This window comes from Cyrtonyx montezumae, unplaced genomic scaffold (assembly GCF_038088225.1).
Source record: "Cyrtonyx montezumae isolate F1298 unplaced genomic scaffold, pur_monq_1.0 scaffold_3, whole genome shotgun sequence".
NCBI lineage: Eukaryota > Metazoa > Chordata > Aves > Galliformes > Odontophoridae > Cyrtonyx > Cyrtonyx montezumae.
In genome coordinates, this window is record NW_027072034.1 from 40,709,933 (window position 1) to 40,727,056 (window position 17,124).

Consider the following 17,124-nt stretch of genomic DNA (forward strand, 5'->3'; position numbering starts at 1 on the left):
GAGAGTTCTCTTGTAAAATGACCGGAGGTCAGTGTTATTATCTCTGTAGGCTACCAATGGCGTATTTGTTCCACCCTGTGTATGAGTCATTCATTTATAATAAGCTCCACTGCACTTTGAAAGTGCATGGTGGGATGGGTACAAAAGCTTATCTTCTGTCAATTGGCTGTGGCAATAAGACTCAAAAAAGAGATGTCCTCAGTATTTAACTGTTCAACTAGAAGGTGATTAACTTTGTTATAAATAAATTAGAGCTTACACTCAAACCTCAGTAAAACTATGCTATAATCACACTTTTATTCTGACAGCCACTTTGTTAATATACTTCCCTCATCTTTGATGTTCTCATTGTTTCCAAATGCCTACTTAATATGTGTACTGTCAACAACACCTTCTCATTAAAAGCAAAGTGGTTAGAAAAGCTATTTAAGCAATTTGATGAAACTACAGTATCATTATCAAGATGTGATTCTGTATCCTGTGTTTCTCTCATACATAAAACTCTAAAATCAAAGAATTTAAATAATCTAATAAAACAAGTTCTATTTTCAATTTAAAGTAAATTATGCACCAATTAAGGTTCACATTTTCCAAAGACTAAGGAGTTAGAAGCAAAATCTTCCTACAGTTTGAACATTTTTCTTTTATAGGTTTCTTGGGAGAGTCAGAGAGAAAGATGAAAGGAAAACACAGTAAAAGAGAACAGTTAAGGAAATACTGCAGTCAGTAATGTTTGTAAATGGATGCTGAATTCATGAAAAAAAAATAAAACACCTATGTTTATAATGAATGTATTTGTAAACAAGTTTATACTCATACTAATTTATAAATCATAATACTGAAGTGTTATTTACATGTTTTGTACGCTTTTCTTATCATACAATTTCATAAACCTCAGAATCCCTTACACAATTCCATTGCTGCTATTTTTTTCTATCTTATTCCATCTCCCCGAGGCCTTTTCTTAAAAGCCTTTCCACCTGTTCCCTTCATACAATGTGGCATTTTTAGTTGGTAGACCATCAAACTAAAGAGAAGTTTGTTAAGGCTTTCCTAATACAAGAGACAAAGGTGTCAAGACAGATAAACTTCTGTGGCATTGTCTTGAAAAGATACAGAACAATACAACTTGGCGGCCTGACAATTCTTTCAGGCTTTGTTTACTGTTCTTGCAACATTCACAGTAAATGAGATCACCAATCAGACAAGGTCAGAATATCATGCAATCCAAATGCTGGGCAAAATATAGCACAGAGCATGCAAAAAGAATGTCATATATCATTACAGAGGAGCTCACATTACTGTAGGCATACAGTATTATGCATCAGTACTACTTGGACTTAGTCCAACATTTACCACTTTGACAGACCACACATATAACTACATATATAAAACTACATATATAATTAAATAGGACAAATTTTTATTTTTACTACTTTTAATAATATTTTGTAGCCATGAAGAGAAAGTGTAGTCAGTGTTTCGATAAACAATTGTAGACATCACAAAAAAACTATTTTTTACCCAAGTTTCTCAAATCTATTCATATCATTTCTAGGTTGTATGTCTGCTTTCAAATCAAGTACCCAATGCGGAGTCATTTGCAAAGCTGAAATACTAGAACACAAACAAGAAGCAGAAAGGTCAAAACAAGCTTGACATCTTCACAGGCCTGTCTTCTCAATGACAGATTTCTCAAAACATACTGTGCTTCTTGTTAACCAAAGTGTCACAAGTCTCTTTATTGTCTTCTTCAAAGGTGTTAAACAGCTCCATACTGTTTGATAACCTGTCATCACCCGACAAATGTTGGTAGTAAAAAAATAATGCACTAGCTTTCTATGACAGCAGTATAAAATATATTCAAGAGCATTCATTGAAATGCACTATTTGATAGAACTGAGATAAAACATACAACTATATTGAGGTATTTCAGCCGTTCCCCGGAAAAAAACATTAAAAACTAAACCATAATGCGTTTAACATGTCACACTGAACCAATGGATCAATCAAGCAAGTTTCTGTGCAAACTCAAAACACACTTGCCAAACATGCATCTGCTTGAATTGCATTGATCTGTGTTGAAAGCCATGACAAGCTGGGGAGGAAAAAATTGTTCAAATGATCATAGAGTAAGCATTTTCCTTTTGGTGAACTTTTTTTTCTTTTCTTTTTGAATAAAAGTTGAATTTATATAAGAAGAAAACATAGCTCATTTCCTAACAAGGGGAAGACTGTGTAGGCAGAGATCAGATGATCTGCCTGGCTGGGCAGGCATCATTCCTGCCAGTTTTCTGTGAAGATGAAGGTATGTGATCTTTCTACCCTGATGTACTGCTCTCCTTCACTGCCATGCTGTCCTCTTACCATTCCTTTTACACAATACCACATAAGTCTTCAATGTTTTGGTATGATCTGCCATTAAGCAAGTTACACACTTTACAAATGCACAGCACACCTTAAATCAGTTTCACAGACAACATTCTTCCAACCACTGAATCAATAAAATCAGGCAACAAGGGCTGAATTTCTGATTCATTCAATCTTGCTGTCTTAGTTGTTAAAAATAATGTATATGAATATTGATTGCAACCTTATTTTACTGTCATTGTCTCCAGGAAAAAAAAAATTGAATGGACATCTTTAAATAATAGCATATAGATATACTTGTTTTCTTACCATAACCAGTTTCAAATATATTATAAAATGTATTTGCAGAGTGATGAACCTAGGAATAATGAGAACAAAGAAGCCTTTCTCTGAAGATGCTGATGACCTACTTCCTTGCCGTTTAAGGAATTAAATTCTTTCTGCAATATTTTAAAGTCCTTATTCCAGGAAACATGAAAATCAAATGATTTTCAGAATCAGATATTACTTTGAATGAATATTGTGATTTTATACAGCACTATTATCTTTAAAAGTTCTTCCACACTATAGAATTGCATTGAGTTATGGTTTCACTTTATTTAAAAATTAAAAGCAGAAAACAAGGCAAGAAAGCATCAAACCAGTTATCTCCTTTGTTTTGAAACATTTGTTATTCAACTATATTATTTAACTATTGATCAATTTTAAAATATTCTGTTACGAAACTGAAAGATTTAATTCCTCTTTTGAATAAAATGAACAAATAAAAGGATTTTTACCTACCAAAAAATGTAATCACAATTATCATAGGAGTTATATATGATGATTCAAAGAGAAAGATGACTTCCAACAACAAAAACTTGGAGTAGTAACCCTAAAGACCCACAGTACTCCTATTACACAGATATCTTCAACTATAAAAGGAAAGTAAATCATAAATAATATATGGGCAGAACAGATTTTTCAGTATAAAGCTCTTGGAGGCTTTCTTTTCAGAGACACCAGCAGTTCTTAAAAAAAATATTTGTCAAACTGATGATCTTTCAAGGTGGCTATGACAGGTTTGTAAGCTTGTCATTGATTTAAATTGTTACTTGTCAGTTCTTATTGTCTTGGTGCTTCTTTATATCTGCAACTTCTAACCTTACATGAGTCGCACCCAGGACCCTCTGATTCCTTCTCATGCTCACAGTCCATTATTCCTGCCACCTAGTGAATGAATAATGAGTTCTTTGGCTATCACTAGATCCAAACAAAAATTAACAAGTGTAGCCAGACTGATCTCTGCCTGCTGAGTCTGACCACACACTTTCCTGAGCACTCTTGCCACCCAGAAAGCAAGCACTGATAGTACTCCTCCTAACAAGGGCAGCATGAATCAAGCATGTATTTGGTACTCTATATGGCCTTTTTAGGCCAAACTGGAAAAATTACAAAGAGCAACATATCAGAATCCACTTGCTGATGAAGTCTGATTTGTATGGACATAAGTTGTAAGCAATGACAGAGTAGGAACTCTATGCAATACCTTGGTTTCTAGCCATGTTTACCAGGGCTAACAGAGTATTATGATTTATGTAGAATAAATATATTTATATCCAGAAGAAGTTCAAAATAAATTGGTTACTATACAGCTAAAGGTTTAACATAAACCAACAAGTTGGAGATATTTCATTCCTAATATGAAACTGTTTTAAAAATAGGTTCTGGATTCCAAATCTGGAAAATTTCTACTGTCCTCAAATGATGTAGTTCAATTGCTGCAACTGAATTTTCCTTTCTTGCACATGCCTGGATTCATTGTGGATATTTAATATATTTTGAATATATTCATATATATATAGTTCTGTAATAAAAATATCATCTCTTTGAAAGAAAAAAAATGGCATCCGTTCTCTTTATTTTTATTTTTCTATTTTTGCATATATTTAGTGGAATCCAGAAATATTACATCTATTTGCAAACACAGCATTAGATATCATGGAGTAAAGCTCCTTGTTCATAATTTCAGGATTCCCATAGTATAATACAGAGGAAAAATTTCTTTCCAGAATTAATTACACAAATCTTTCATTTCTAAACACAAACTGAAAAAACCTTCAGAAAAAAAACCAATTCCCTTTTATGCCTATTTGTGCCAGCAATAAAATGGTACAGAGCTGAATAGTTATTTTTTCTTCTTTCATTTCCACCTCATGGATCCTGATGGTATTCCTTTGTGAAGAACTCTGTATATTGAAAATGAACCCAAAATATTTCTTCACCTTTCCCATGAACATTAAATGCATTTATCAATATTCAAGAAATATGGTTATGATTTTCCCCTTTAGTTTATGCCCTGTGTAATTCTTCATTTTGTATGAGGAGAAGATGTAAACCAATTTAAAATTAGAGCGCAGGAAGTAGCCTTCAATTTCAGAAATAGATATGTCTTCAGAAAGGTTACAGTATTGGTAAGTAGGCTTGAGTGTTCTCCTGTGTCTGCTTTCTGTCAGTATTTTACTCCCAGAAATTTGTGCCTGGTATATTTCTACGCTGCCTCTGTGTATTCAAAATTTTCAGGCTATTGAAATAATTAAAAACATTTGAGTTGATTAAAATCCAAATGAACGTGGTTCTTAGAGTAAGTATGATTATTATTAAAGAATTGGCAAAGAAGGGTTATCTTTCTGATCTATTAACCTGATACTATACCCTGAACTGATTTTAGGCAGAAATGTCCAATGAAAATCAAGATCTGCTTAAACTCCATGACACAACAGCTTTTTGACATCATACCCGCTTAGAAAAATTTGTTTTTGCTGAACATAGAGAGTTATTCTAATATACAGATGATACTAAACATCAATTAGCTTAATTAAATGCATATTAAATATCACACTGAGTGTATGAGTCTTAACGTGCAAGTTCCTTTTCTGGAAGGACCATGCTCCTGAGCTTAGGCAGCTCCTCAATTCTTTGCAGGCACTCAGAAGTGAAAAATAGCCATAGCTCCTATGTCTAGTTCAATGCACTCCTTACAACTCAATGTAAGTGTGGAGAAAAGGGCTCTTACCTCCTTAGCAGTGAGCTTCAATGATAGTTGATTTCCTCTCAGCACAGTATCTTCAAACAGCTAAACATGTTTTTATATGTCCTTCAATATTATGGTAATGGAGAAACTCCAAGGTTAGTCACTTGAAAAAGTACAATCTTGACTTATGCTTGTTTAAGTCACTATTCCTTACCTCAGTGGGTTTTGGATAAGGCCCTTGGTATTTTCAACGAAAACTCCTTTTAAAGTCAAGTGTTAGATAGAGACTTGCATGGTTTTCAAGCTCTATCCCTTTACAGTGTCTTGAATGTATTTTATTACTACATTAAAAGGTCAATGTAAGAACATTTTGTCTTTGTCACTTAACTGGAGCTATATGTGATCTAATTCTGCAGTTGTCTCCCACAAGAGGAGAAAAGGATCATACATTTAAACAGACTATAACAGCCTGTTTTGCATCAGAAATTAATTAGGTTAATGAAATATACTTTAGTATGACAAAATTAAGATTCTGATCTCAACTGCAAAGTTATAAATTTTGTACAGATTCTCTGACTTATATGAGCTATTAAAATTCATGCAGCTGAGCTTAGGGAACTAAAAACGTGTTTGAGAAATCATAATCTCAAATACACCTGTATGTTATATATTTACCTCTGCGTTCTGACTGCCAAATAACTGAAAGATGAGGAAAAAATATGTACAAAATTAGAAAAACCTGAATGGTGAAAGACCCAGGGAAACTCTAAAGTTTTAAAAGGATAAATTTGTTATTTGTTTTAAAGCATATATACTGCTAATTAGTATTAGTCTCAGTAGTATTGTCTGTCTTTCCTGTCTGACCAGTGCTGCTCCAGTGACGATTGGTCTTCTGCAAGATGTTACTTAATCAACTCCTTGCTAGATGGCAAAGATTTACAGTTGATTAGGCTGCATAGCTCAGCTGCTATTTCAAAAGTTTCTAGGAAGGGATTATTTTCGTGCTCAAATACCTCTAAATAAAGGGTTTTGCAGTCTCAATATCCCTGGTTTCTGAACAGTGTTCACTGAAGCAGACAAAGCTAAGTTAAAGAAGCATTTAGTGCTTCAGAATGCCAGTCTCAATAAATATCTGTTATGCATGTGTGTGCATGCGTGCCCATGCACACATTTCTCTCCTTAGCTGTAGAGCATTTTTGTATATATTGTAGAGTATACAGACTAAGGTCTAAAGTCAACATTTGCATTTTTGAGATAAGAGTTGAGGATCCTGTATTATCCTCAAAGCTAGTGCTAGTTCAATTCAGCCACTAATGACAATTTTGTGTCCTTTCTTCATGAAAGAGGGCTACTTAATCTTCAGCTGGCTATGCACAGTATTGCCTCATTTTACTCAGTATTCAGCAGTTCAAATTTCAAACAGCACAGTGACCAGCCTTGATTACTTCTGCTAGCAAGTGGACAACCAGCCAGAGAAGCTAGATCCAAAACAGGCATCCTTTTCTATATACCCATGATGAAGACCAATGAGAAACTCATCAGTGTTCCAAATGGATGAAAAACTGCTGCACAGGGAGACAACCAATATAATCGTCTCCTCTCTAATCATCGTAAGGATTCAGGCTGTGGTGATTATCTTTTAAAAGCAGAAAAAATGAAAAGAATGTAAGTCTAACAACTTGTTATAGAGACAGAAAGTTATCAGCAGAACCATATGAAAGGAAGGCCACAACAGTACCTTCCAGGAGCTCCATAGATCTAGTTTTTAAGACAAAAAAAATTCAAGTTGAACAAATAAGTATTAAAAGTTAAGTAACCTAAACTAGTGTCTAGGAAATAACCCCTTCTGTCTCACAGTACCACTCAAAACAAGTAATAGAGATTAAGTAACTTATTCCAATAGCAATTCTATGCCTGCAAGTTTACTTGTCTAGTTGGTAACACTATAGGAGACTGGAATGGTGATCTTGCATGACAACTATGAGTATTAACTTTATTTCCTCTTATTTCAATATCGCATATTCTACTAGAGCTGCTTTTTGATACTCAAAAAATAAAACTTGATACTTACAAGTACAGAGAATACATCATAAGATTACAAAATATTGTAAACATTATTTGGATTTTAACTGTTAATCTGTCAGTTCTCAAGGCCCTCAGAGAACAAAAGGATTTCTGCCACCATTGCACATTTATACACTAATCCTTTTGTATAAATATAAACACTGAATCACAAAGCTTTCTTCCTACTTCCTCAAACAAAAATATCTAGAAACTTCAGTCAACTTTCAACTACTTTAGTTTTATTGATCTAATCACTATCATTCTCCCACCCCCTCTATCTTTCTGTAGATGAATATAATGAAAAATTAAATCATCCACAGTAATCCAAGCAGTATTAAATCTGCCTTCTTATTTCATATATGCTTAGGATTATTTATCTGTTTAGCAAACTAACACTGTGAGCATTTCTTATAAACTCAGATTCTATTAAATAGTTTTACCTTATCTTTAAGTAGATGAAAGAAATATACTGTCTAGCATATTAAGAAGGAAATTTTACTCCTTTTCTATTTCTCTCTCAAAAAAAAAAATTAAAACATCAATTACCTCATCCTCAGGGCTAGCACTTAAATCATGATAATTGACAATAGAAGAATCACTGTTCCTCCTAATTATTACAAAGTTATCCCTATCCTGCTGTAGCATTCTTGTGTAAATAAGAGTGGCTCAACTTTCCTTCCAGCAGAGATGTGAGTTTCCAGGCTAAGAAACCTGGAATGTTCCAGCTATTTCAGGCTAATGATCTCTCAAATGCACACTAATATGTTTGATAAAAGTCTCCCAGCATGTGTGCACAGAATGCTTACCATAAGAATGACAGTACTGTGGGCAGGGCAAATCACTGACACCATTTCAGACTGAGTTTGATGCTGGAGGCACAAATTAAAACTGTGAGCTTTCATTTCAGTGGGCTTTGACAGATGGAAGAGTGCATCAAATCTCTAATTGTTTAAACCATTAACTCATCTTTCCACCTGCATTATCTTTGAAAAGTGCTCGGCTGGAAACCTGGAAGAATTGCTCACAGGCTGAATTCAGTAGTGTGTCTTATTCTAAAATGAAATCAAGGTTGTTTTTTTCTGAACCAGTATGTTAAATTTGGCTGCAGCATTTGTAAACGTATTTATCTTTATTTTCACATTTTCTTCTAAGCCCTGAAAACTAAAAATAGCCTTTCAGCCTTCCTGAAGATTCAATCAATCAGGGACCAGTGCCTTGACTGCTGCGAACAAGAAAGTTCTACTGCAGTGCATTATGATGATCTCCATTTATCTCCAGTCCTTGCAAATGCCACTGCACATGCAGTTCTAAATTATGCCTGCTAGTCTTTTGACTTTCAGTTGCTTTAAAAACAAAAAACTTGTGTAAGGAACTGTAAAATACATATACACATTTATTATTTATATATGTATACGTCTTTCCAAGTCATTCTGGACCCTTTTTGGAATAAAATGCATTTTTCACTAAACTAGCATAAATGTAGAACACTTCGTCATTTTGTGTTATTCTCACCAGTGTTTGACTCGTTTCATAGGGAAGCACTTGTTCCTAGTGCTTGAGAAATAAATAGTGTCTGTACTATGGAACCCACAGACTGGCAAGGACAGAACTGAAACAGTAATTCTATGTGTTGCATTCAGTTTAGCAAGATTCAGTGTTAATAAAACAACAGAAGATAGTGGGATTTAGGGAAGGATCGTTGTGAATGACAATTGGCAGGAATCATTTTGGGCTTAGAAAGCATAGGCAGAGAAGAAGAAAGGGCCATGAATATGATTAAAGGACTGGAGCATCTGCCATATGCAAAGAGGCTGAGAGCTGGGACTGTTCAATCTGGAAAAGCAAATGCCTGGGGGGAACTTACCTTCCCCTTACAGGGGTGAAAAAGAAAATGTAGTCAGACTCCTCCAGTAGTGACCACTGATCAGTCCAGAGGCAATGGGCACAAATTTAAAACAATAAAAATTGAAAAACAAACAATAAAACAAAAACAAAAAATCCCACAGGAAATACATTCTGGACATAAGAAAAAAAGAATGGACAAATATTGAAACAAACTGAAGCTGAGGTATCATTTGTGGAAATACTCAATACCCAACTGTTCTAAACAACTTCCTCCAGTTGATCCTTTTCGAGCAGGGAGGTTGCACTACAAGATCTTAAATGATCCTTTCCAAATTAATCAGTTCAGTGATACTTCCACAGATCTGTAGGAAATGAGTAAGTGAGGACAGAATAGAGACCATAGAGGGGAGAAGGAGGCATAAGGCCATGTGAAGGTTTTCAGAGGATGAGTTAAGGAAATTCAAAGATTTAAATAAGAATTATGTAAAGATTTGAAGGTTAAATTAAATAGCAAATATATAGTCAGTGGAGAAGCTCAAAACACAGCAGTTTATTGCTATTGTACAAACAGAGCCAGCCTCCAGTGCGACATTTGAGTTGACTTTGCAAGGTATTTTGTTCTATTTTAGACACTCATGACAGACTTCACTGACTACAGTACAAAGGTCAAGACTACAGTCTCCATGTTTACCTCAGCACTCATATTTGAAGTATAAGACAACTGGGCAATTGATAGAGTCCCAAGAAAGACCTCAATCTTCCACTGAGCTCCCTAGAAGCAAAGACACGACAGTGTGTGATTGCAGTGAATAATAACTGCTGTTACCAAAATAGGCAACATATAGGTTGTTCTGAAAGTAATGTCTCCTATTTGTTCTATGGAAACTACAACATATAATAACACTGTTTGGTAGAGCAAATCCTCAATCACAAAACACTAGTTTTCAACACTCACCACCATTAGCTATGCTTCTTCACCAGAGATGAACAAGAGCCTGCATGCAGCACCTGAAAAAATCTACACCAATGGAGGTAAACCACTGCAGCTATGACCACAGTTGAAGCACATCACCCACCACCTCACTGTGCTCACAGTCCACTGTTTGGTCTCCAGAAATGTTCAGCAAGCATCAATGGATGTCAGTGGATGCCATTTTTTTCTGCATGGAGGAATTAAATTCCACATCTTTGTTTCATTCACTCTTCCATGCAGAATCCATTCTGTCAGACTGTCCCTCCGCTGCCATCTACCACACAGCAACAAAATGTAATGGAATATTGGTAAGAAGGTACAGCCTCCACTGCAGTATCATCAACATCTGCCTCCGACATAGTGGGTCAGATTAACAGGAAATAAATTTTGGAGCAACCCTTGTAGAATATTTTTAACATAATAAATTCACTATCTAATCTTAAAACACAGTTCCCTTGTGTTTGACTTTGTAAAATAGACCACTAGAGAAATCTTCTTAAATTACATATAAAATCATTGGTGCATATTTTGATGTTCATAGTCATGCTTTTGTGATTTGCTTCATTAACATAACAAAAATAGTAATGTGAGCTAGATATAGGTAGCAGTCTACAACCATTCCTATGAGAGCAACATCTATTTTACTTCATTAGATTTGCATCTATTTAAAAATTGGTTTCTCTCATAAGAATTCATCTTCTAACTAACAGTTGTTGGCTACATTTGTATTAGAGGGCAACAGTGTAATTGCTTGAATTAACTTCAGAGGTACTTCTAACAAAATGAACTAAAAAGTGATCTTCTACAGCAGTGTTCTACTACAGAAGTGTCCTTACATATAAAAGAATACATATTTCCAGGAGGAAAAAAAATAATTAGAATAATACACTAGTATTCCAAGATTTATCCTAGTTATTCTACATTCAAAAGTGCATCCACAAAATTACTACAGATTTCTGTGTCAGATTAATCTTATTCTCAGAGAATAACAAAGATTTGCAACATTTTTTAATTCAGGCCTAGGAAAACTGAATCCAAAACAGAAATCAAAGGCTTTCCAATGAGGAGAAAACACATGCAAAAGCCCTATATTAAATGTGTCATGACAGTTGTTTCTTCCAGGATTTCCTTGAGGGGTTTAAGATTGGCCCTGGACAATCTGATCTAGTAGCTGGCAACCCTGCCTGTGGAAGGGAGACTGGTACATGATGAACCTTGAGGTTCCTTCCAAACCAAGCTATTCTATGATTCTATGAACTTCAGATTGATTCAGATAGATATTTGTGTAACTTGCTTTAAAAGCTGCGCTTTTCAGATATGACTCATTCTTTGCTAGGCAGATGCAAACCAACTGTAAAATCTTTCAGACTGGATACCACAGCAGCACTGATAACTAAATTAAAAAAGTACAACAGGATCACTGCAGTAACATGCAAGACCATCACACCCTCCTTAAAAAGCAATTCAGTTATAACAAATCCCTTTTTCTCCAGAATGATAAGATTTCATTGCAAAAATTCAACACGTAGCAGTGTGAAAAAAAAAATCTTTTCCACTCTCCTTTTACTGACATTGTGACATGTAGTTTTTAATACCAATGACAGTGTTCAAATTTGTTTTATTTGGAACAGTCAGTAACAGTTAATTTCCATTTTCCAATCTCATGCACTTCAAAGGAAACTAGATTATCTCTTCAGTGAACCAGCAATTTCACTTCTCAAATGTGGAGGAATTATCACATTACAAATCAAGATAAGCATTCACATAGATTAAGAAAACAATACAGAATTATACTATTTTGTTCCAATCCAATTTGCAATATACCCTTCACAGAATAAACTGAAGATAGAATGCCCATATTATTATAGAAATATATTTTCAGGAAGATTAGATAAGAATATTAAACTCTTCACAATTTTCAGGTATATTTCCAAGTCATTGAGAAGATGCATTTCTCATTACATTTATGAACAAACAGTACCTAGAATGTGTAATTCCACTCTGACCATCCAAGCTCCCAAACTATTGCCATTTCTGTTCAGATACCACAATAATATTCTTGCACAGTCAGTTGACTGTTAGCTCACATACTCTCTAAGCTTGCCAGGTCTGGATGCTAGGATTAGACGGGGCATCAGTGATTTGTTTCAAGAATCATTTCAAAGAAATTCAGTGTCATGCTAAAAATTAAATACTCAAACTGTATAAAGAGTTGAATGCTGGCATACCTTGGCACTTTTGAGTGAATATTTTAAAGTCATTGACAGTTTTACTACTTATATCCAAAAATACTGAAACAAAAATGATATACCAGATTTCAGCCAGTGTAAAGCTTGTTGATAATCACAAAAAATCCCTTATCAACCAACTTTTTTTCCTTTTTTTTCTTTTTTCTTTTCATGATTGAGAATTACATTAGATTACCTATACTCAAGATCTTTTCTCCTGAAAAAGAGTAGATCACTTGGTTTTAATTTTGGACATTTAGAGGTTTCCAAATAAAAGATGAAAAGTACTTAATATACAGAGAACACAGAAAGCCACCATATAACTTCACAAACAGGATAAGAAAGAAAAGGACATACCTTTGAACATTGTTTGTGATTCTGGCACCAAGCAAGTGATCCATTGTTCTGAAAGACAAATTAAAAAGATGTATTTCTATCTTTTTAAGAACAGATCTGATCCATCCTAACAGTTTCAAACAGAATTAACCTTCCACTTCTTTTTAGAGCATGATGTGTCACAGCATTAGTAACAATTCTGAATCCAACTCCTTTGTGCTGAGTAAAAGGCTCAGGCAAGTGTAAGTGAACATGAGAAAAGATACAAAAGCATTTAATCAAGTAAAGCTGGTGGAAAATTTGCTAAAGTTTCCTCTTAGTCCGCTTTTGCTAACACTTATTATCTAGATTTACCAGCAAGAAAGCAAAGGTAATACTTGTATTTAAGAAATCGATATGGATATTTAGTGATTAATGAACTGAAAGCTCAGCGGTTACATTTCAATATTTCACAATACTTAAAATAAATTAACAAGGAAACATAATGAATATCCTTGAAGAAAATAGAAAATTGGATTAAATGTGAACTGTGTTTGTCAAAAGTCAACCATGACAGTTTTGATTAATATTTTTCACAAGACAACACATTTCACTGGTCAGGAACTCTTTATTTACCTTAAACTGCAGCAAAACAATGAATTCAGTATCATGTGCAAAATATTTTTTTAGCTAAAGCAAATGAGAATGTGATGAAAATAAAAAGACAAATATGAAATACGCATGGGTACATTCATCAACCTGCAATTTTACCACAGCAAAATATAAAAGGTCAGTTTTGGAAATAGTATTTCCCAGTAGAAGCCACAGTTCAGGAAACAGAAACGTTTGTGGGGCTAACACATGACAAAATATACATCCACTTTCTGTACTGAGGAGGATAGAAAAAATATAAGATAGACCTGGGCAATCCTGGCCTTGTACAACAAAGAAATCATCTTCTTACATAAACACAGGTGATTCTAATTATACCAACAGGATATAGAATTGCCGTTTGCACTTAAAGACAAGCACACAAAATTAAATAAATTTTAAAAATTTTTAAAAATAAAAAGAAAAATTTCTACTCTCTCCTTTGATAGTAGGAAAAACTTTCAATTAGATCAATCATCTAATTGAGGATATCTCTTTCTTGCACTTTAGAAGAACTGCTCACCAAAGATGATTCCCTAAAAGTACCAACAGGGAGTCACTCCTGAAGGCAATTGAAATAATCTTCTAAGCTTTGGTTAGCAGAAAAATCAAAAAAGGGAGGAAAAGGTAATTAGGCTACAAACTGGTGTTTCAGCCATGTAAGATAAATCAATGTCTTCTACATTTTCAACACTAAGGGTGTTTTTTATTGATGAGATGTCATTAATATAGATTTGGATCAGACACACCGGGAAGTTCAGGAATCAAAACAAAGCATATAACTTGCATGTTATTCATGTATCTTAAGCACTAAATTTCTATATATATCATTTTTGTTCATATGAGCTCTAAGGCTAAAAATTTATACTCCTGTATTACTTAAGGGGCTCTGGGAATAATAAATGTAGAGACATATCTACTCCTTTCCACTTCCAGGCTCATTTAGGAGTAGTTTCAAAATTCTAATTCATACAATTTAATTTAAATATTTTATGAACATATGTTTAGTTTTATCATTTCAGCAGTTCACTAGGTAATCATTATTTGATTTTAGAATACTACTTTTTTCTTACGTTACCATAGAATTTAGCTAAAATTGAGATTTGTTAACATAAGAAGAGCTAGCTATGAGCAACATGTCAGGTCCAACCCCTTCAAAAAGAAAGAGACATATATAGAAGAAATAAAACTTTAGAACAGCCATAAATAACACACACTAGTGGGAATACTTTAGTATTATCCTCAGTGCCATATGAGGATTTATTATCTCCACTTACAGATCTAGCCAACAGTAATGTTAAAACAATATTTTATGTGCTGCTTCCAATTTATCCTCCCTTTCTTCTTCATATAAAATGTGACAGAAGTAGCTGATTGTAATAACAGATTAGTAGTAGCTCAGAACTCTGTTTCAGTTATGCTACTGCTTTCTACTGAACTAGAAAAAAGCACTCTTGCTTTTGAATTATATCTGTTACTTGAGACAATAAATGCAGTAAATGTCCAGATGTGTGTCTCTCCTTATTCACAATGTATATTGTCTAGAAAAATTTTCATTTCTCCACTAAAAACTGTTATTACTTGACTTGAAAAGTAAGTATAGCAAAACATTAAAGTACTGTTTAACAAGGCTAATTTCATACAAACTAACATATAAATGATTTTTCACTGCACTGTGCTTTGAACCACAGGGTACAAGAGGAAGCAAGAACACACTTCGTTCTCCACCTTAGCAAATGGATAACCCAAGTTACACAAATGTTCACTTATGTTTTTTATTTTTACTGCTTTTAATCCAATGACCTGGTAGAAACTCTAATTTCAAAATATCAGAAATCTTGTGTTTTATCTAGAGCATTTTGCAACCCAAAAATCATCAGTTCCCTCACATCTGCTTTTTCTTCAAGCCGCTCCTGATATGACTTATGCCAATGACAGTTTTGACTTGGTCTTAGAATCACGGTGTAGAAATGCCCTTGGGGAAGAGTTAAATCCTGTTTTTCTGTTTATAAGCTTCCCATTCATGTACCTTCAAAGGGACCATAAGGTAACTTATTTGCATGGGAAAGAGAAGAAGCTGTGCTTAACTGCACAAACCACATAGTCTATCTTCTCAGCACTAATGCATCGCATGAAAGACTTGAGGAAGACAAGACTAACAGTCTCCAATATCACATAGTAGAGGGAAACAAGAAGAACTCGGGCCACCACCTGATAATCATGTGCCTTCAGTCTGCCTGAAAGAAGAATGTAGACAAATAGAACAAAACCTTGAAAGACAAGGACTGTTTGGACAAGTGAAAGACATTGAATTATAAAATCATCAAATAGTTTAGGTTGGAAGGTACCTTACAAATCATCTAGTTACAACCTCCTTGCCATGGACAGGGTTGCCCACCCACTAGATCAGGCTGACCAGGGCCCCATCCAACATGGCCTTAAACCACTTGGTAAAGAATTTCTGTCTAAAATCTAATCTAAAACATACCTCTTTTTAGATTAAAGCCATTCCCCCTCATCCTATCACTACTAGATCATGTAAAAAGTTGGTCTCCCTCCTGCTTATAACCTCCCCTTAAGTACCTGGAAAGCAAGAAAGTCTCCCTGAGCCTTCTCCAAGCTCAACAAGTCCATCTACCTCAGACTATCTTCATAAGAGAGGTGCTCTGATTACCTTTGTGATCTCTGGACTCACTCCAATGGCTCCACATCTTGCACTGGGAACCCCAGATATGAATGCACTACTCCCGATGGGGCCTTATGATGGCAGAGTAAAGGGGGGACAATAATATCTCTCATCTTGTTGGCCACCTCTCCTTTGAAGCAGCTCAGGATACAGTGCGTCTTCTGGGCTGCTGGCTCATGTCTAGCTTTTCATCCACCAGAACCCTCCAAGTCTTTCTCTGCAGGTCTGCTCTCAATGAGTTTTTCTCCTAGTCTGTACATATATTTGGAACTGACACAATTCACATGCAACACCTTGTACTTTTGTTGAACTTTGACTCATGTGGAACCACTTTCCTAGCTTACCACTCTCTGGATGGCATCTCTTCTTTCCACTGTATTAACTGCACAACTTGGCTTACTGTCATCAGTAAACTTGCTGAAGGTGCACTCAATCCCACTGTCTAGGTTTCTGATAAAGATGTTGAAGAGAACCACTCCAAAAATTGACCTCTGGGGACACCAATCATCACTGGCATCTAGCTGGGCATAGATCCAAATCAACCCTCTGGCTAAAATCATTCAGCCAATTCTTTATCTACTGAATGCTCTGTATTTCAAATCCATATCTCCCCAATTTAAAGATGAGAATGTCATGTGGGAACATGTCAAAAGCCCTACACAAGTCCAGGTAGAAAACATCAGTTGCCCTTCCTTTGCCTGCCAGTGCTATCACTCCAGTATAGAAGGCTACCAGATTGGTCAAGCATGTTCTGCCCTTGGTGAAGTTGTGATGGCTGTCTTGAATCATTTCCTCATCTTGCCTTAACATAACACCAGGAGAATCTGGTCCACAATCTCCTCAGGCACTGGCCTGTAGTTCCCCGGGTCTTCCTTTCTCACGTTCTTAAAAATAGGAGTGGTATTTCCCTTTTTCCAGTCACCAGGGACTGTCCATGACAGTCATGACTTTTCTAATATGACAGTGAGTGGCTTGGTAA

General features: G+C 35.1%; 1 protein-coding gene across 1 annotated transcript in view; it reads right to left on the reverse strand.

Annotated features, from left to right (window-relative positions):
- ANOS1 (anosmin 1) overlaps nucleotides 1–17,124 on the reverse strand; it is a 127,107-nt gene that overhangs the window by 85,106 nt on the left and 24,877 nt on the right. The window contains exon 2 of the mRNA XM_065741374.1: nucleotides 12,851–12,898. Within this exon, the coding sequence (XP_065597446.1) occupies nucleotides 12,851–12,898 (48 nt within the window). The remainder of the gene's footprint in view (nucleotides 1–12,850; nucleotides 12,899–17,124) is intronic.